This window comes from Ammodytes marinus (genome assembly GCF_949987685.1).
Source record: "Ammodytes marinus genome assembly, chromosome: 10".
In the NCBI taxonomy this organism is placed as follows: Eukaryota; Metazoa; Chordata; class Actinopteri; order Uranoscopiformes; family Ammodytidae; genus Ammodytes; species Ammodytes marinus.
Window position 1 is genome coordinate 26790486 of NC_137214.1, and position 21480 is coordinate 26811965.

The following is a 21480-nucleotide window of genomic DNA, read 5'->3' on the forward strand; positions in this document are numbered from 1 at the left end:
AGACAAGAATAAGAATTTTAAAATGTTGTAAACAATATTTATAAACAAATGCATCTGAAAAAGAGTTAGAGGATACCAAGACTTATTCATTCCCCCTCTTAGTCAACTGCTTATAATTATCTCTATGCATTTATATACTATATAGACCAAATACAGTATCTAACCCATCTCCCAACACAGCCCAATACAATCAGTGTAACTCTTCCCACTCAAAAACGACCTATCCTTATCCAAATAGCTTTTTTAAGTGCTTTTGTACCTCTTGAACTGAATTATGAATTACTTCCTGTTCCAAACCCTTCCACAAATCTACCCCTTCCTTCTCCCCATCCCCCCTATGATCCCCCTGTGTCTCCCCCCCCCCCCTCACCCCCACCACCACCACCACCCCCCTCCTTGTGGCTGACCTGAGCGCCTCTGTCCCCGCGTTGCATCAGACTGGGAGCCTCGGCGCTACTACACTGTAATTAGCATCAGAAGGACCTGCTGCCTGCTCATCTGCCCGCTAGCATGCCAGTCATTCTGCTGGCCGGCCGGCCTGTCTGCCTGCCAGAGCTCTGCCAACTGCCATGCCCCATTCACGTCCTATTCATCTGTTGGTGAATAAAAGGGCTGCTTTTCCTCAGGACATCCATCCCTTTCGCTGGGCCTTTGTATTTTTGTTGTATATATATTTTTTTTGAGGCGAGGCACAGGAGCGATGATTAGCATTAAAAGGAATTGACTGCTGAGGTAGACTCAGCAGGAATGCATGAATGCATTATTTAGTGCTGCCAAACTGATTTGAGTCTGTTTTTGTAGATTGTTCAGTACAGGGAAAACGTGTGCTTTATATGGGACACCTGTCACCCTTTTTCTCTTTCATTATGAACCTTTTTGAACTATCTGTTTGTTCTCATCCCCCTCTATGGTCTCTCTCTCTCCCCCCCCCCTCCCCCACATCTCCCAGCAAGCTCTCTTGTCACAGCTCAGTCTAGTTCAATCAATTAACGAATTAATCAATTAACTTTTCTAATTCCCGCGGTCCATAGAAGAAGATAAAGGAGAGAGAACATGAAAAGGACAATCCAATGCTATGGCGTGCATCAGCTTGACGTTGTGTTAGAGTCGGTTTTAAAAGTAATAATAACTTTTGTTAAAAAATAAACAAGATGAGCACGCAACAACAACTCAAACATAAGCTCTATTAGGCTGCCTGTGCGTACCATGTTCAGCTTCGTGGTTTAGCTTGTTAGCATCAATACATTTGGTATGAAATAATGTATTGGACGTGTGTGCTTAATTGATGGGGAGATTAGGAAAACAAATAAGAGGCTATGTTACGGCAGGCAATAGTGGTCAAATCAGATTGTTTTTCCCATTTATTACATATATGATCTTTTTTTCCATATATTGTTAACACACATGGAATCAGATCTTTTCAATTCTGATTTGGTCACACTTTCACATTTTTTCCTAAATCCGATACACTTCTAATTTGTTTTGGTTAGTATCTGAATTCACGCGACATTTACTCCACTATAGATTGACATTCTTCACATTTCTGAACTGGCGTGCCAAGGTTAGACAGATGTAGTCAAAATCCGCCCTTGATATCCTATAAAATATTATCTGATCCTGTGAACCCATTCACATCACGAACCAGCCACTCCGACTCCACATCCACACAAACCTCCGTTGAGACGTAGCAGCCATTTCTCCACAAAAAGCCATAATTAAAAATGTGGCTTTTTTTCTCTCCTCGTCTTCGTCCTAATTATCATCTGCTCACAAATTGGCTGGCTTCCACTACACCTCAGCTTCTAAATAAAAACCATAAGCGCTGAAAGCATTGCCCTCCATGTTTACGTCTGTACAACAGCGTGCTGGGTGTGACTTTTTTGCACTAAAGTAACAGTTACAGTATCTGTGAGAATGCAAATGTGTTAACAGGTACCATAATGCATTGTGAACATCAGTATGCTAACATGCTGCTACTGTATATGGCAGGTGTAATCTGTTACCATCTTAAGGAAGTGTGTTAGCATGTTATTGTTTGCTAATTGGCACTAAATCCAAAGCATACCTGAGGCTGATAGAAAAGTAATACTGAGTGGAGATAATAAGTGGAAACAATGTGATGCAAAAATTGTGCCAGATGAATGTACATAATGGACTTATTATGAGTTATTACAACAAATTACACACATTACCAAACTTTAATCACGGTCTGGCCAATGACACCAGGAATACCTATATCATAATTGGGCTTGATGAAAAGTTGAGTATATCATCAAATAATTAGGATTCTTCTCCTGGGCCCCACTGTATAAAATGTCATTGTATACCCTGCAATAGTTGTTGAGACATTTCAGTCTGAACCACAGTGATGGACCGACCGAACTGATATATCCCTTGAACCACGCCGCTAGCACTGCAACAACAAACAAAAAAAAGTAGCAGTGTCAGTGAAAACGGGAGCTATACTACTCGCATTTCCTGCACTTTCTACCTAACTATCTGTGTGACAGTACATGTGATATATGCGGGGCTTGGCCTGTGGGTTGTGCACAGTGTCCCCATAATGGAGTGGTAAAGCTGCAGGCATTATGGATTGAGCGCGAACGGCCTGGTCCATGAATCTGCCCCTAACTGTTCTTCTGCCTTTTGTGGCCGTAACGATCGGCTGGCTCCCTTCTGTCACCGTATTTCCTCCATCTTAGTTTAGAAGCAGAGATATATCTCACCATAAAGGCCCGTACACAAAGAGGGCTAGAGAGCTACTAGCCTTGCCCCCCTACACAAAAGACTTGGGCCTTTTGGTTGATAACGACGGCTTATGGAAAGGAGAGGAGCTGATGGCCAGGGAGACTGTTGTAAGGACCTATTCTCTTTCACACACAAAAACACACTCTCACTCAAGACACTATCTTTTGGCCATGACGCTGTTATGTGAATGCGTGCGTTTTATGTGTGCGCGGTCCTGTCATTCTCACTTTCTCTCACCCCCCCCCCTCTCCTATCCGTCTCCTTCCTTTCACACACATGCTAACACACACACACACACACACACACACACACACACACACACACACACACACACACACACACACACACACACACACACACACAAATACATGCACACCATTCCTTTCTTGTTAGGAGATGCTAATACAGCACATGACAAAGCCCCAGTAGACAGCACTCAGACAAAACACTACCTTTTGTAAAGCAGTTCATCTTTATGCAGAGCCTATCTACAGGATTGCCAAGGCAGGCTTCTCTTGAAAAGCAGGATTTTTTACCAGCGCTCAGTCATTCCTGATGTCTATTCAAGTCTCCTTTCATTAGTACTGCCGCTGATCACACTGATGTTTGAGGACATCAGGTTGCTTATTAATTGCTCCCTCTGCTACTGAATGGAACATCCCTGTGTACCTTCACAGATCTGCAGTATGTGACTTTAAAGCCCCTGTAAAGCCAACTCCAGAAAATCCTTCGATTAGGCCTCTGTCATTTTCGGGAGGTAGTTGCATCATAGTAAGCATCTGAAAAGAGTTAGGCATATGTATCAATCCAAATGAAAGATATTTTCATTTAAGTTTAATAAGCTTTACAGAAATTTGGTTTATATGAGGCGGGATATGCTCTGGTTCTTATGACACAATAAGTACTTTGAACCAATCACAGCAGCAGTTGCCCGAACATTCTATAAAAACAATGACTGCTGTCATGGATGCAGTTTGACACGGCCACGCCTACACAGTCCTGTCAAAAAAGGCATTTTTTTTAACAAAGTTTAATAATATTTATGAACATTTATTTTCATTTATATTTTTGTAAAAGCCTATTGATACACCCAACTTTGATATTATATACGAGTTATACTATTTTAGACCAGGTTTTCAGAGGCTTTAACTAAAAATCACCTGCCTGTGATTTCTTATCTGCAGAGAAGTGGGTGCGAGGCCGAGCCATCGACCGTGGGGAGGTGGACACTGGGACCCAGCAGAGCCAGGCCATCCCTCCAGGTCTCTTCTGGAGGTTCCACATGACCGTGCACCACCCGACCTACATCAAGTTCAACCTCTCACTCTCACACAACTCTCTGCTGGGGGTCTACGGACGCAGGAACATACCGCCCACACACACTCAGGTAAAAAGGAGGTTCCTGTTATATAGCCCGCTGTTCACCCAGATGGACTTGTTTGTGCCACAGTACCACATCCACACACAGATACACCCCCTTTTTCTCTTATACCGCCTTCACCCACACATAAGGTGGTGTTTCTGGGTAAGCTGAGACAAGTTATTTCACGTCAAAAGCACCTTATATAGATCTTAAAGACACTTGTATAGATGTTGGTATGTTTGTGCCTCGATCCTGATCACATGATGGGACATTGTGAAAAAACATTGTGTAAATCTAATCATGCAAGGACTTTTTGAATTCATGCAGAAAAAAATCCATTGTTCTAATAAAAGGTGTTCATGTACATAACACACAGGTGTGAAACTGATTGTGTGTTAGAGTATTTAATTTCCGATTGGCTATTGTTGTCTTTAATGGGATTGCCTTTATTATGGTTAGCCATAACTGCAGGGGTGAAAATTATGAATCACTTCACTGATTCAAACAATGTTGTTCAGTTCGGTTCAAAGATTCCTAATCACTGACCTTGCAGGTGTTCCTTTCTTATTCAAATGTGCATTTAATTGTCTACATAAGTACATACAGTAAGTGAACGCATCAAGACGTCCATACGATATAGTTTACTGTTCAGTGATTCGGACTTCCTTGTATCAGCTCAGTAAAAAGCTAAGTACGTTGCTGGTTCAAGCTGTTGTCTGAGCTTTTTACTCTTTTGTATCATGACTAAAAGCTATTGATTTGGCCAGTGATAATGGGGGGGTTCAATAGAGTAGGTTCAGGTACAAGGCTTTGTGTTAAAGATTTCTTCTGTACTGGACACCTGTAGTTACAGGGATAATGGCAAATGAGTACATGGCAGCACACATGTCTACCTTACCTTTCCTTGAGGCACAATTGTACACGCTCTTTCTAAATAACAATAAAAACCAAACACGCAACAACACGGATGACAATAAATGAATAAAATAAAGTCACATTACGATGTGGTAAATGTGTCAGGGCATGAATTGTTGTCTGCTCATCTAACAGGTAGTATTTATGAGCCATAAACAAAATAACTTTTATATTTCTACTAGAAAGCCAGTCAGGGTATTACAACAGATACATCAAAAATGAAATATTGAAACGAGCAGTTTTTTTGAAAAACAGTACAAGAGATGTTGGAAAACAGCTTTTTTTCTTTTAGACTTTGAAGAGTAATCCCACCAGATGTTGACTGTTAATGCTAATTTGTAATGTTTGTCAACTGAACAAAGTGGAAGGAGAATATTTTTTTCCCCCAATCTTCCCCATGTGAATCATAAGCTGCATTCCATTAGTAGTTGCACTTCCCCTCGTTCATTTACCCTCAGCCCTTGGTATGACGTACCAGCATACGTTGCACGGAGGGAACTTGGAGCGCGGAGGGAGAGTGGGCGGGGGAGGAGCGGGGGATTTAAATGGAACCCACTTGCCCTTGTACTCGCAATGGACCGTCAGTTGCATAGGTAGTTCCGAATGCAAATAATACAGAATTATAACATTCTGCTAAGGTAGCCTATATTGCAGAAAGCCATTTCCTTAGCATAACAAATATTGAATTTCGACACGGTAACTCAGATTATCAAGATATTGTTACTTACACATGTAAATTGTTTGCTCCGACGTATTTTCTTATTTCTGTTAGTTTCAACCAAAAACATTTGTTTTAAATAGTCCTATAATTGGCAGCCATCGGTGTTATAGCAGCAATGTGTAAACTGCAATACATTCACTGGATTGTTCCTATGGAAATAGGATGCTGATTGAGGCGTTTTGGAATATAGTATTTATATATATATATATATATTTGTCCTGTGGGTAGCCGCGATGTCCCTAAAAGCATACAGTCTACCGGAAAATAAAAGGAGGAGGGCGAGTGCCTAAGGCAAGTGATCGAGGGCATGTTGAACGGGTATTGGAACGCAGGGCTAGTCCTTCACAAGAAAACAACATACAACAGTGTGGTCGCAAAGTCATTTTCACACGGTAAACAGTAGTTATCGATTTAGTCCGCTTAGTGTGGATGAAGTGAAGCTCTCAGACACATTTTAAGAGACAAAACACACACACAAGCACACGCACACACACACACACACACACACACACACACACACACACGTCGAACACTGTGTAAGAACAGCATTGTGCCATGCGGGGAAGGCACGCAAACGGACAAAATTACCACACATACTGAGTCATTTTGATTTTTAACATCAGTGAAAGGCTGCTCTCGTCTGCACGGAGAGGTCTAATTAGCGTTGTTTGACACTAGTGTGACACGCGGCCCTCAGGGGGACTGAAGACTCGGCAAGTGCTCGGTAGTTCAAGGAGGTTTTAGGATGAAGAGGAAGAAGGGAGGGAGGGAGGGAGTGAAGAAGGGAGGGAGGGAGGGAGTGAAGAAGGGAGGAAGGGTGTGAAGAAGGGAGGGAGGGTGGAAGGAAACACAGAGCAGTTTAGACAAATGAAATAAAAGTTTTCCCTTTTCAAAAAAGCTGGGTGGTAAAGTGTGCCCATGCTACTAACAGCACGTCTAGTTGTTGAAACAGGAACATGTGGAGAACTCATTCGACGAGTTCCCTTTTGGTTTTTGGTTTGTGTATTTAGGATCCTCATTTTCTTCCTGCGGTCCTTCATACTATCTTTACAATAGGACAATGCAAAAATGAATGTACAGTACATTATACATATTACAAATACATTATGAATAATACACACACAGTAAGACATTGTAAGTCAAAGGCTATTCACACACAACAGCATCATTTCGTAACACAACATAGAGCTAATAATGAGAAAATACACGGACAAGACGAAGACTGACATATAAGAGAGGACAGCTCCATGTTGTTGACTTCCTTGTTCACAATTTGCATCTGATATCCACATCTAATGCTATTCCCCCAACTTTCACATATGCACACACCTCTCCAATAGCAATCAATTCCCAGATTCACACAACAGCCACACACCAGTGCACAAAGCAAAGTAAAAAAAAAAAAAAAAGGCTTGCGAATGTACGTTTTGCATTTATGCAGGTTTGGGGAATTCAGGTTCCTGGCTTGCAGTCATACTAATTGGATGAGACCGTCTTGTTGTTGTCTCATTGTTGTTGTTTTTGTTTTTCCAGTTCGACTTTGTGAAGCTGTTGGATGGGAAAGCTCTGCCCCGATCCCTGACTGATCCCGTCTTAACTGCCAAAGCTCCCAAAGGCCTTCTGCTCAGCGGCCTCCAAGAAACCGGCTTCATAGAATACATGGACCCCGGCACCTGGCACCTGGCTCTGTACAACGACGGACGCAACCTGGAGCAAGTCTTACTCCACAGCACTCCCATAGGTGAGCACATTAATGACACATTCACTGAAATGGGTTTGCTTTTTGCTTTCTTTATATTCCCCTGTCCTTCCGATGTTCCTGGTGCGTGAATATTTTGTGTTTCCTTTTGAAGTTATGAAAATGTATTACCTGTGCATTCTTTTTTTTTTCACTGTGGGTATCTCAGGGTTGTTGCTAGGCTCCTTTGTCCCTCTCTATCCCCTTTCATCTGTCGATATGCGAAAATACCATAAGGACACAGCTGACGGTGGTTTTGAAAACTCATTGAAATTTAAAGGAACTTTTTCCCTTTCCTGTTATAAGTGTGAGATCGGCATGGCTAAAATACAGCCATTAGAAAGGGGAGGACAGCTCCTGTAGTAACGACAGGGCTTTTGCTAACTGCAGCTCATTGCTATGACACACACGGATAGCGCGGTGTAAATTGAAGGATGTGAATAATGCAGGAGATACGTGGCTGAATATAGACAAGTGGATAATTAACAGGGCAGTTTTTTTTTTTTCTCACACCCACTTTGTCCAGTATCTCCTTAAGAGAATACAGTGTTGAAATGACAGAGGGAGAGTGTTGGAAAATGTGGGTAGCTTGGTAACATCAATTGGGGTGGAGAGACTTGATAATTTATACGTATAGCAGCAGACAGGTAATACGGCAATTACCGAGCATGCAATGTAATGAACGGATATAATGAGAAGCACTCAATGAAAACACGGACTCCATTTTGGAGATGTTTGTCTCGCTAACTAAGCCATGCATTATTTAGTTTTATGCAATTCAGTCAATGATTAGAAGGCTTTTCCCAATGTTTTCTATGCTAAATATGTGTATCACCCAACCTCTCAAAAAGCCCAAGCTGTAAGCCAATCATTAAACAGCTCCGTAGCAACCAAAACATTGCGCTGTAGACATTCTTTTTCATCGTCATATTGACAGAGTCCTTTATGTAATGACTGGCAGCGTGTGACAGCTGAACACAGATTTCGTTTCAGAGCCTGTCAAACATGTGTTGACTCTCTGTGCAAAAGTCTGGAATATACCAAGCCTATTTTTGAGTCGCATATTTAGTTTTTCTAAACAGGAAACAGCAGTGTTTACAAAGAGTTAACGATTCCATTCCCTCCTTCAATAACCAATCCAAATCTAGACCCGACAGATGGGTTCATAACAGAACCCTTTATTTCCACTTCTCAAATAATTAATCAAGGGGCTTTTGTTTTGAAAGGAGCGGAGAAAATAATATGAACGTATTGATGTCAAAGTTCATTTGGCTGGCCATTTACACCGCTAACGAGGAGTTACAAACGGCATTGTTTTGGAGGCAGGAAACCCATTGAGCTACAGCGCAATAAATTCCAATAACAGACAATGCAGCAGTAGCCCAGAGTGGGGCTTTATGGGAAGATGAGGGAGAAATGAGATGATCTCTGTCGGGAAATGGAGCTTTTCCGCAGCGAATAGTAACTGGATACAAGGAAACAAGAGAGTATAAATAAGGAGAATAGCAAAAGGCTGTCATGGAAATAAATAAATAAAATAGAATAGAATAAAAAAAATCAATACAGTGTATGAGTATGACAAGAAGGAGTATGTGAGGACAGCAGAAGTATATAAAAAGAATGCACTGAAACGATGCAGAAATATGCCCGTTTCCACAGAAACGAAGAGACGCACAGTACATAAGACATGTTTTAGTTAAACACTGCTGGCAGCAATAATGAGGTATGTGATTAGATGAGACAGGGAACACTGTCAGAGAGAAAAATCAATATTGCCATTGCGCATAAGAATAAAAAAAATAAAAAAACACAGAAGTAAGGTGTGGGAAGACAATCAAAGCTACCTGTGTTTGGTCAGATGCTAACCGACCTCTACCAGTCACAAGATATTATGTTGTTCTGTCAGCCATTCAAAGACCATCTCGGGGGCACACACTCGCTCATATACAGACTCATATACAGACTCACACACACCCACACCCACACACACGCACACCACACACACACACACACACACACACACACACACACACACACACACACACACACACACACACACAGCTACAGTTACGTCTTAACTCAGTGCTGCTGCTGAGTAGGACAGAAAATTGTCGGCACGAATGCTGATATATATACTGTAATGTATGCTGATATGTACCCTATGCACGGCTACACTCCACAGTCATTTCTCAGTGATTCTGACTGTAACGTGTAAAGCGGGGTCATTATGTGGAATTCAAATTCAATTCTCAAAACATATTGTCCCATTTTTTACACAAAACAAAACACTAGCAGATGCACTGAAAACCTCTTTTCCGCCTCCACTTGTCATTGACATCTATAAGCGACCCAGGAAAAAGCTCTCTGGCGTTTTGCCACTTCCACTCCAGCACCATTTTCTTTCATTCTACTCAGCCTGTACCTAGGCAGAAAAAGCATGCAGGCCTATTAATTATGCATAATTGCCAATACTTCAGCTGCCATTACACGTCCTGTATAATATTACTCCAGTAGTACACACAATGACCAAAAACAGTAAGTGAGTAAAAGTTCTGTGTAGCTACCTCAAACTTTGAACAAAATTGCTGCAAAATAAATAAATAATAAAATAAAATAAAGTGATTAGCTAACGGTTGGATACTTCTAGTTAGCTGAGCAGTCAATTCATTTTTTTCCTCATAATTTCATAAAGCTCAAGGGTCATAAAGCATGGCTGGAACTTTACGGCCTCATAAAGTACAATTGGAATGCTTATTTGACCAATCAGATCACTTGGCTGGAAGCACCTATTTTATATTAGCAGTTAACTGCAATAACTTATGGCATGAGTGATTCCTAACTGGAAAAGGGTTTAGTCAGTGGAAAGAACAGAGCGGCGGGTGTCTCAGGGATTTGCACACACACATGCATGCACGCAGACACACAGACACACACACACACACACACACACACACACACACACACACAGACACACCTGCACACACAAGCACATCCTCACACACCTACACCCACTATTATAAATATATATATATATATTTACTGTAGCAAATAAAGACATGGCTCACCATACATTACCTGTTAATTACCTGAAGATTTTTATAGTTTGGACATTGACCTGAAAGATTGCGGATGTGCTTATATCACCGTGACAAGCCTGCACCTTCCAGCACCTTGAGCTAGCTGACTGATCACTCCCCCCTAGATACTCCTACCGCTGTGGATTAAAAGGAACTCCGCGACCTTCCGCCAGAGTTTTTTGTTCATTGCATGTGTCAGGTGCCAAATACAATATTGCAATTCTTGTATATGAGGTGTTTTTTTTTCTTTCAAGAGATAGATAGAAAGAGAGAGAGAGGTTTGTGTGTGGGTCCTTCTGACTGTGTCGGAGGAAAAAGATGATTGCCACTCCTTCTCTCCATCAGTGTGAGGATGACAGGTGATGGAGGTGAAAATGACTTTGGTTTTCCGTAGCGATGCGCTGCTGTGGGGGGGATAACGCTGTGTGCTGCCGGCGATACTGGAAGGGCCTGTCTCATTAGCATGTGTCACACACTCCTCTGAGGCGGGTGACACATAATAACTGTGTGTGTGTGTGTGTGTGTGTGTGTGTGTGTGTGTGTGTGTGTGCGTGCGTGTCGTCTGTCCGCGCGTGTGTGGGCGTAGATGTATGTGGGTCTCTGCTTGGGTTTGTCTCTGTCTCATGTGTGTGCATGTGTATGCACGTGGGGTGTGCATGTGTGTTTGTGTGTGTGTGTCAGCATGTGTGTGTGTTCCTGTGTGTGCATGTGTATTTCTGTGTGTGTGTGTGTACATTTGTGTCTATGTATGTGTGTGTGTCTGCTTGTGTGTGTATGTATGTTTGTGTGTGTGTGTGTGTGTGTGTGTGTGTGCATGTGTGTGTGTGTGTGTGTGTGTGTGTGTGCGTGTGTGTGTGTGTATCTCTCCCACGCCACGGGAGTATTTGTCATCCATGCTCCCTGAACAGAGCGTTCCTAGGGACTGCAGAGGTTTTGCCTCCGGAGTCAATCTGTGTGTCCTGAGGGGAGCGGGCAGGACGGCACAGGGTCAAATAAAGGATGACACCCTCTGACACCCATTTTAATTACTCTATCCAGCTAGAGATAGAGAGAGCTCGCCACAGCAGCAAAGACAACCAGCAGCACATGACAGCCTCTCGGTGCCTCTCCTCTTGAAGTTGTTTAACTCGTTAACTGTCTTTGCCAGTTGTCTGTACCCGCAGAACGAGATATGAAAGTGATGGACATGGGAGAAAAAACGGTAGCGGTTGAAAGGAAGGCAACTAATTGAAGTCCGATGGAGGAATATGATTAAACGCATGCATGTAGCCTACAGAAAGACATGCCGAAACACACACCAAACCCAGATGATACAAAGCGCTAGTAGGCAGAAGCATATCCCATTGATCTTTGTGTATGTACTGTAGCGACGCAGTTTTAAACCGTTCGCACACTAACTTGTGTGCACTCACATCGTCCGATTTGATGTCGTTCCATCTCGTTCCAAACGGCCCACCCCTTGTAAACAGTTTGTTGATTAAGCCTTGATGTTTTGTAAATTTGCGCACAGTGTGTTTTCCAACCTGTAATGCAGTTTAATGTGCTTAGCGGGCTACTGAGTGTAAGTGAGTGCTTGGCTGTTCCCCAGGGAGTGATAGCAGCTGGATCAGACTAATCTAATATAGCCCTGGGAGTCTGGGGAGCCATCCATTGCTTATCAAGTCTCTCATTCAATAACAGTGGGAGGGCCACGCCAGCTTCTGGAGTTACATGTGGAATATTTTCAAGTTTTATCTTTTGTCTGATTTGTGAATCTCTCTCTCTTTGTGTGTGTGTGTGTGGTTTTGTGTGTGTGTGTGGTTGTGTGCAGACTCAATGGATGGTTGCTCCACCGACTGTAATGGAAACGGAGAGTGTGTGGCTGGACACTGCCACTGCTTCGCTGGCTTCTTGGGTCCGGACTGTGCCAAAGGTAAGAGATATCGGGATAAAGGATAAGTCTGGTGTAATATAATTTTATTGGAAAAACTCCAATCCAATTCACTGCTACAATCTTTTTTTTTGTTCTTCTTAAACTTATCACAGACGTATTGTTTCAATTTGAGATCTAGAGTTGGAGTGGTTTCAACAGATGTTACTCAAAAAGGAGTGGAGAAAAATGCATTTTCAGCCGTTACTACAGCTTTGGGACCATTTGGACTTGGCACCATACATTCTCAAATAATGGCAGGACATTTCTTTAGCTCTGATACTGAAGAAAGAACCGGTCCTATCCTTTAGAAAATTGTCTGCAACAACAAACATATCTTTATTATACCTCCTGGAACCATGTGCTAGTAAAAGCTCTACCGCTTTCACAACACTTCCTCCCAATATGCTTTGGTCTTGATACTATCAGTATATAATTTAAATTTCACACCGCACCAATTCCATTAGTACACCTGCAGAGTCAGGCGTATACTCTCTGCTGCGTCTTTCTCTTCGTCAACAGAAAAGGGACATTTCAATTATTGTAAATAACACTTCCTACACATATGTTTCACATTAAAAAAAGCCTTTTAGCAACTCAAGGGGGGCCACTCCTGATCCCTCCTGCAGATGTTAATTTGAAACATCTGCAGTTGAAGTGTGTGTGTGTGTGTGTGTGTGTGTGTGTGTGTGTGTGTGTGTGTGTGTGTGTGTGTGTGTGTGTGTGTGTGTGTGTGTGTGTGTGTGTGTGTGTGTGTGTGTGTGTGTGTGTGTGTGTGTGTGTGTGTGTGTGTGTGTGTGAGTGGAAGGAACCAAAATTAATTAGTGGATGAAAATATTATGTCTCAGAGCGGCAGCTGAGTGAGTAGGAAACGAATGGTGCTGATTAAATATACATAAAGATCCTTAAATATGCAGTTCGGGTAATGTTTTTCAGTGTGTTCCTGTTTATGGAGCCTACAGTCCATTCAAGGCTATTATTTGACCAACCCTTATTGGAGAATTAACAGTATGTGCGATTGACAATTATTATTTTTTTCAAACTTCAAAGGCCATGTTCATCAAGATGGAAAGAACATGTCATCCAATGCAACACTGTGGCCCATTGATGTGTTTTAAAGGGTTTTTTCAGGCAACAATGGACTGCTATGTGCACTGAGGAATGAGCAATACTTGTGAAATCATTATTGGTTTCTTGGTCTTTTCATGGGCTTTGCTGAGAGTATTACCCGTCTCTTACACTCCTCTACCTCTATTTCATATGTTTGTGTATCCTTTTCTGTGTCGTCTCCCTTCCATCTGTCCTTTAATTTATCGCAGCATTGTATCCGTCTCATTGTGTAGTGAAACAGCTGATGTGATGTCACATCCCCATGATTTATTTACGCTCATCATTTATTCATTTCCTTCCTCTCATCTTTGCCCATTTGCTGGCGCTATATTATTCCTCCGTTTGAAAAGTTTGACAGCGAGTTTTGGCAAGAGTTGTAAAAATAAATAAATAAAAAAATAAAAAAGTGAAGTGTCAATTTATTACCGTGGGCTATACGGGAGTGTTAGATTTTTTAACAAAGCATCAAACAAACACATAACACATGCCCGCTCTCGCAAAATTCGCACTGCAAATTATCCCCTCCCGGGAAAAAAAAAAAAAAAAAAAAGCTGTTGGTTCTGGATCGTCTTTCTAATCCATTTGAAGTCTGGAAACTGCCATACATCCTCCAGCTGTGATGAGCGCTGGTGGGGAGGGAAGGTGGGGCTGTAACTGTCAGTGTGTGTCATCAGTACACACTCACTGACTTTATTCTACCTAGGCTGTCATTACATTAGCCACAGTAGCTCTCCATCTCTTTGCATGGGTATATACGGCTCTAGCTTTTCCAGCAGTCAGTCTATAAACCCCCCTAATGCTCTCTTTCCTAATCTTCCTTTTTCACGATTGTTTTCACGGCCTGTTCGGAGCGAGTGGGGTGACGTTAGGGGGGGGATTTTCTACAATTCCAGGGTTGCCTTGGTAGCCAGGCTCAGGTGGTGCTTGAGTAAATTGAAACTGTGTGAGGGATAAGCTGGAGTAAGACTGTGTGTGTGTGTGTGTGTGTGTGTGTGTGTGTGTGTGTGTGTGTGTGTGTGTGTGTGTGTGTGTGTGTGTGTGTGTGTGTGTGTGTGTGTGTGTGTGTGTGTGTGTGTAAAAGAAAGAGAAAAGAGAGGGAGGGACAGAGGCTGTTTGAGGATTTGCTGAATCCGCGCACTAGCTGAGATAAGAGAGCGAGGCCCCACTCACAGTAGGTTACTGCGTTTCCCTGCTAATATACTGCAGCACTGTGTGTGTGTGTGTGTGTGTGTGTGTGTGTGTGTGTGTGTGTGTGTGTGTGTGTGTGTGTGTGTGTGTGTGTGTGTGTGCATTCGGCGTGCATGCATGTGTGCGCGTGTGTGCTACTGAGTACATTCTGTATAGGTGTAATATCTGTGTTTGTGACCCGTTGCAGATTCGTGCCCGGTGTTGTGCAGCGGTAACGGGGTGTATGAGAAGGGAAGGTGTGTGTGCCTGGCCGGGTGGAAGGGAGCAGAGTGTAACGTGGAGGAAGGTCAGTGCATCGACCCAACCTGCTCCAACCACGGCTCCTGCATCCAGGGAATCTGCATATGTAGCGCCGCCTACAAGGGGGTCAACTGTGAACAAGGTAAGACGTCTTAGAACACTCGCTAAAAAAGACACACACCTCTTACTGTCACATCAAACTAACACTTTTAAAGACATTTACAGATATTTTGCTATTTTTGAATAAGGTAAGCTTTGCATTTAAAGCTGCAAAATTATACATTGTGTTACTTTGACAATGGATCAAATGACTGTACCTTTCATTTGACAGTAGTCCCTTGTAGTGACAAATGCAGCTCCGAAGACCTCGTTCAATCAGTCAGTTTGGTTTTTTTATAGCCCCAAAATCACAAAATGTGTCTCAAAGACTGTTACAATCTGTATAGCATATGACAACCTCTATCCTTAGACCGTCAGTCTGGATAATGGAAAACTCTCAAAATAACTATTTAAAAGGGGAAACATGCATCATTGTTTCAGTTTTTTTTTCTTGTTACATCCAGCAGTTCTGCCACCAGTTTGCAGCTGCTGCATCTGTGCCGGCCCCAGCAACCAAGCGTCACACAGACTAAGTAATGGACTCGATAGTGAACACAGTGGAGCATTGATCAGCTATACAGACAGATATTTACCTCAAGAATTAGTGGAAACCAAAAACAGAGCTAAAACCAGAGTGAATATTGGACTTGCATTAATCAGGTTGGACAGAAACACGACTCATAATGAATGCTAATGATGCTACGTGTCTGCTGGATGTGCACATAGACTCATTTGTCTATTTATAGGTTGGCTTGCTAACACTTTGGCCAAAATAACTGTTTAAATTGATAATGTCAGAGTTGTGTTTTATGCTTGTTTAATCACCCCAAAGTGGGCAGTAATCGATCAATGCATCTTTAATTATGAATTTTGAACTCAGATGCTAATGGATGCCATTTGCATTGGTTATTCAAATAAAGGGATATGTCAATAAATCCACCTACATTTTCTATGAAAGACACACTCCTCATAAGATTTCATTTCTATTTAAATGTTTTATCAAAAGCAGATTGCTGTCTGTGAATCCATGATGACAGGGCAAACAGGAAGTGCTAGAAGCTAAGTCACTGTGACTTTTCTTTTTTTTTCAGAAAAATTTTAACAAATGCTGCTTGCAGAGTTAATTCACTGACTTTACGTAGGTGTATATACTGCATATTTGTTATATAATGTGTTGTTGTGAGTACATCATAAATAAGGTAAGCAGAGAGAGTGAAAAATGGTTTGAATAAAGAAAATGTAAAAAAATAAATTCAGCTAGTTCAGGTACAGTAGCTGTGTTTACATACAGTTGTGCAGGACACCAGTTGTGGGCCTTTTCAACTGATCCTCCGCTTGCATCTGTCCCTGTGGTAAAACCATCCAATAAATTAGCCCAAACAAACAAAGCTGTGTGTGATATTTAAAAACAATTGTGATGTTACACTTGATCATAACCTGATGGTGCAACTGTCCTAAGGACCGTTGGGCTGTTGCCATCGGTAACCGGGCCTGTAGAGACTAAATCAGGTGTTTGACCTTGAGCGGAAGAGCTCAGCTGAGCCCAGACTCTGCTGAGCTTTGGCTTGGCGCTCCGAGCTGTAATTAACAGACACACACACACACACACACACACTCACACACACACACACACACACGCGCATTAACACAGCGAAGAGCAGCATACACACACACACACACACAAATCAACCAACCCGATTCACCCCCTTATCAAAGCCTCAGTTCTAAGTGTCCTATGAAGTGTAATGTTGTGGAACAGATACAGGGATTGTATCTAGGGTGGTTAACTTCTGGATGGGATGCAAAGACCACTGCTTTCATACCCGGTGAACTGATGATTATAATGAGGCAGGTGCCCCCCTCCCCCCCCAAAAAAATTAAAAATTAAATAAAAAATAATACCTCCTCCTCCCCACTCACCTCTGACTCGTTCTCACTCTACCGTTTTGTCCTCTCTCTGTGTCTCATTTAAAATCAAAATTAAATTCCAAAAAGCGTAATTGGCATGACTATTGCAGAAAAAAGTTAAGTATTGCCAAAGCATTATTACATAGTATATTACAAATAATTACAAAAGAGAACAATCAGACCCCGCCCCCTTCCCATATATAAAAGTGCATCTCAAAAACATTTCATATCAATGAAAAGTTCATTTTGTTCTGTAATTCCATTCAAAAAGTGAAACTTTCTTAAATTCTACATTTGTTTCACATAAAGTGAAATGAATTTAGAGTCCAAATAATTTTTCAGAAGGTCGACGTTTCTGTATTATAAATAATTTCTGTGAAGGCCTGACATATTTCCTGACATATTTTCCTTTGTGTAATGAATCTAGAATATATAAATGTTTCACTTTTGAAAGGACTTTTCCATGTTGTTCAAATAGTTTTAGATGCACCTGTCCTGTACATGCTTTATTGGCATGACTAATGTGAAAACAAATAGTATTGCCAAAGCATTACATACTGTATATTACAAATGAAACAAATGAACAATCAGAACCCACCATATAAATACATAGGCATATAGTACATACACTACAAATGATAAGGCATAATATGACTCATAATATGAACTATGAAATAATCAACAGTAAGAAGAAAAAAAAAGTAAGTATTCATTATGTGAGACCTGGAGTGGATTGCTGTCTGAGGTTGTGGTGGGTAAATACATACTGTGCTCTCTCTCTATCTCTCTCTGCCCTCCCCCCCCTACAGTGGACTGTGCGGACCCCCAGTGTGGCGGGCATGGTGTGTGTGTGCGTGGGGAGTGTGTGTGTTCCGCGGGCTGGGCTGGAGTGAGCTGTGATGACCCTCTGCCAGCGTGTCAGGAGCAGTGTTCGGGACATGGCACCTATCTGCCCGAGTCAGACACCTGCGCCTGCCAGCCCAACTGGACAGGCCCAGACTGCTACACCGGTAAGTACACAGGGAGGGATTATATGTTCACTCGCGTAGGGAAACAACAGGCACATTTGTTACACACTGGCACATCACTTACTTTGTCGGTGTTCTTGTAAAGCACGCATGGTTCCTGCCAGATACTATTTTCTGGGGATTTGATAGACACGAGAGGAGAAAAATATGGATTGGAGCCACTCTCTGAAATCGGTCTCTTTGTGTGCAAGTGTGTGTGTGTGTGTGTGTGTGTGTGTGTGTGTGTGTGTGTGTGTGTGTGTGTGTGTGTGTGTGTGTGTGTGTGTGTGTGTGTGTGTGTGTGTGTGTGTGTGCGTGCGTGTTAGTTTGCATGTGTGTTTTTGCACTCTCTTCATGCTGGTCGTAAATGAGATTCCCCTCATGTCTCTCACGTGTAGCACTCTAAAGCCCCCCCGACTCACACATACACACACACACACTCACACACACACACACACAAACACACACCCTTTGCAGTAGCACTCACTTTACTGTGCATTTACACTGTATACCACACATATGCTCCTGCACACATGTTCATGCCCACGCAGAGACGCAGATCTCACATCCCCTTCAGCTAAATGAGGAAGGAAAAAAAACAGAGGCGAGAAAAAGAAAAAAGCATTCTCTTCGTTCGCTGTAAGGCTTTTCAGAGGCTGTTCCTCTGAGGAACGTTCAGCCCGGCATTTAAAAGCTGGCTTATGTTTATTGCATCTCATTGTACCTTCTTATTTCTAGGTTAGCAAGTACCTAAACTTACCTTGGCACCAGTAAACTCCACCAGCAATTCTACACTGATTGCAATGAAAGGAAAAAGCGTTGAGTTATTTTAAAATATAGAATGCAGAATTCACCATAGTAAAGACGGAGTCAGCGATTCTGGAGAAGGCTTGTAGACAAAAATCACCCTTTGTCAGTGAGTATGTGTATGAAAAATCTTGTGTTATACGCATACAGCATAGGCTCTGTAAACTGGTACGTTAACAAAGGGTATACAAACAAATGGGGGCCCACCATAACTAACAACATACCCATTCACAGAGCCTAGGCTGTGTACTAACACTGGCATTAATTCAACCAACACACATTATGAACAGATAGCATGATCGTGAGGAGATATTCTCAGAAACAAGCAGCGAGTTAGCTACCTTTACCGTAAATAGAGTAAAGTGTGCATTTTGCGGTATTTAAACTCTAGAATGCAGTCCTCAATGGTGCACAGTGTTACACAAGTGTCCTTGTCCTTGCAGCTTGAACTGGAAAAAAATTTTGAGAGGAAAATAGCCTTTACAGCGCTGACTTTTATACGTTTCCACCACACTAACTTAACACTGGTGTAACCTGGGTAACCGCTTTACCATGCAACGCCCATGATTTAGCAGGGCTGTCGACATTCGCTCCTGCTCCCAGGTGTATGCAAGCCTTATTATGGTGATAGGGCCTCATGATAATGATAGACCGTGGCTGAGTATCTGTGGTATGAGTGGCCTCTCTCTCTCTCTCTCTCTCTCTCTCTCTCTCTCTCTCTCACTCTCTCTCTCTCTCTACCTGCAGGGTTTTTAATCAAAAGGGACCCTGCAATTCTACCGCCCTGGTCTTGTTGAAGCATAGCTAAGCTAATGTAATTCTAATATAGAGCTGGAAAAACTCTCCAACTTTAATCCACTTTTTTCTGCCTTCCCCTCTCCATGCTATGTATATATAAATTGAAATAACTTCATTTTTTTTTTTTTTTTTACTGTAGCCGGATAAGTAGTCTTTGTGTGCCTGAAGCACTTTGCTCTCTTTACTGATGGATGAGGCTTTTGCGTCTGCCGAGAGCTGGGGATATTTGGATGGTGTGGAGCTCAGAGAAAAAGGAAGAAAAAAAAATAGACTGAGAGAGAGAGAGACAGAGATAGAAAGAGGCAATTTTCAAAATGGATGTTGGAAGAGAGAGAGGAAGGTAGTGGAATCAGAAGAGACACAGACAGCGTGACGAGGAACAGGAGAGAGGGTTATTAACATACCCCAACCCAATCTGATCAAAATGTCAGGGAGGAATAATAGAGCCCAATTGGAGTCCCCGTAGTTTAAATATGAGGTGCAAATACAAATCATTTGGCTGTTATTATGAGTCTATTCACTCTTCCCCTTCCTTCAGGGAGCTCGGCTATCAGGAGGTGGGAAGATTGTGCATTGTGAGAAAGAAGACTTTTTGAGTCTCTAAGGTTATTATAGGTTTTAACCGCTTGTTTCTCTCCCTCTTTCTCTATCTTTCTTTCTCTCTCTCTATTTCTCTCTCTCTCTCTCTCTCTCTCACACCTCTATCCGATCACTCAACCCCAAACTTGGATTTTGCTCTCCTTGTCCCCTGTGCCTCTTTTACCTTTGCTTCTCATCCAATGCTCAATATCTCAATTTATTGCCCCCCCCCCCTCCTCCCCTCTCACTCCCTCTTTCTCTCACACTTACAAACGTTTTGATTTTTTACACTTTTTTATAACCGTTTTATGAATCTGCCAATTGGTGTTCAGCTTATGTGACTTCTGCCTCAAGTCTTTGTAAACTAGCGTACATCTAAGTCCTTACTTGTTACTGTTATTGTTTTTATTGCTTGGGTATTGTCATTTATGTATGATTCCTTTACATCAACAATGCCAAGTGATACAAGATGGACATTAGTCTATGGCTGCAATCTGACATTTTTACATCTAACTTGTTCATTAATATACCTTGTCCGTGAAATAAAGGAATTGGACATTTTATTAAATTGAATTTTTCCTCACGGATGTCCCCTCCCCCCTGTTTCGGGCAGAGCTGTGCCCGGTGCCGTGTGGCAGCCATGGCGTGTGTTCAGAGGGCGTGTGTCAGTGTGAGGAGGGCTGGGTCGGAGCGGCGTGCGACCAGCGAGCGTGCCATCCACACTGTGAGGAACACGGGCAGTGCCACGACGGGACCTGTGTCTGCCAACCGGGCTGGGAGGGAGAGCACTGTAACATGGGTGAGTGAGTGTGTGTGTGTGTGTGTGTGTGTGTGTCTGTCTGTCTGTCTGTCTGTCTGTCTGTCTGTGTGTGTGTGTGTGTGTGTGTGTGTGTGTGTGTGTGTGTGTGTGTCTGTGTGGGTATGTGTGTCTGTGTGCGTGTGTTGGTCTGTGTGTGCCGTTGGGAGCGTTTAATTATTCCTTGTGATACTTTGATTACACTGATTAAAATGATATTATTATAAAAAGGTGTTGCCATTGTTAGAACAATTCCCAATTACAACTCCTTTCTCTATCACAATTCTCACTTTGTTTTCCTCCCATCACCTCCACAGTTACTCACGATCTGGATGTCGTTGTAAAAGGTAACATATCTTCATTTAAGGTTGAAATCATTACATAGGAGCCCTTGCAACATGCTCCCAAATGACATAAAACGTATGTGTTTGTGTACGTGGCGGTGGCACGCTCCTTTTCAGACAGATGCTTTATCCT

The 21480-nt window shown here is 42.3% G+C and overlaps 1 protein-coding gene across 1 annotated transcript in view; it reads left to right on the forward strand.

The window, feature by feature from the left end:
- The window catches only part of tenm1 (teneurin transmembrane protein 1), a gene marked incomplete at both ends in the record, with an annotated part of 178892 nt that overhangs the window by 79503 nt on the left and 77909 nt on the right, over positions 1-21480 (forward strand). The window contains 7 exons of the mRNA XM_080036099.1: positions 3933-4135; positions 7281-7488; positions 12373-12474; positions 14957-15151; positions 17826-18026; positions 20821-21006; positions 21321-21350. Coding sequence (XP_079892225.1) covers positions 3933-4135; positions 7281-7488; positions 12373-12474; positions 14957-15151; positions 17826-18026; positions 20821-21006; positions 21321-21350 — 1125 coding nt within the window. The remainder of the gene's footprint in view (positions 1-3932; positions 4136-7280; positions 7489-12372; positions 12475-14956; positions 15152-17825; positions 18027-20820; positions 21007-21320; positions 21351-21480) is intronic.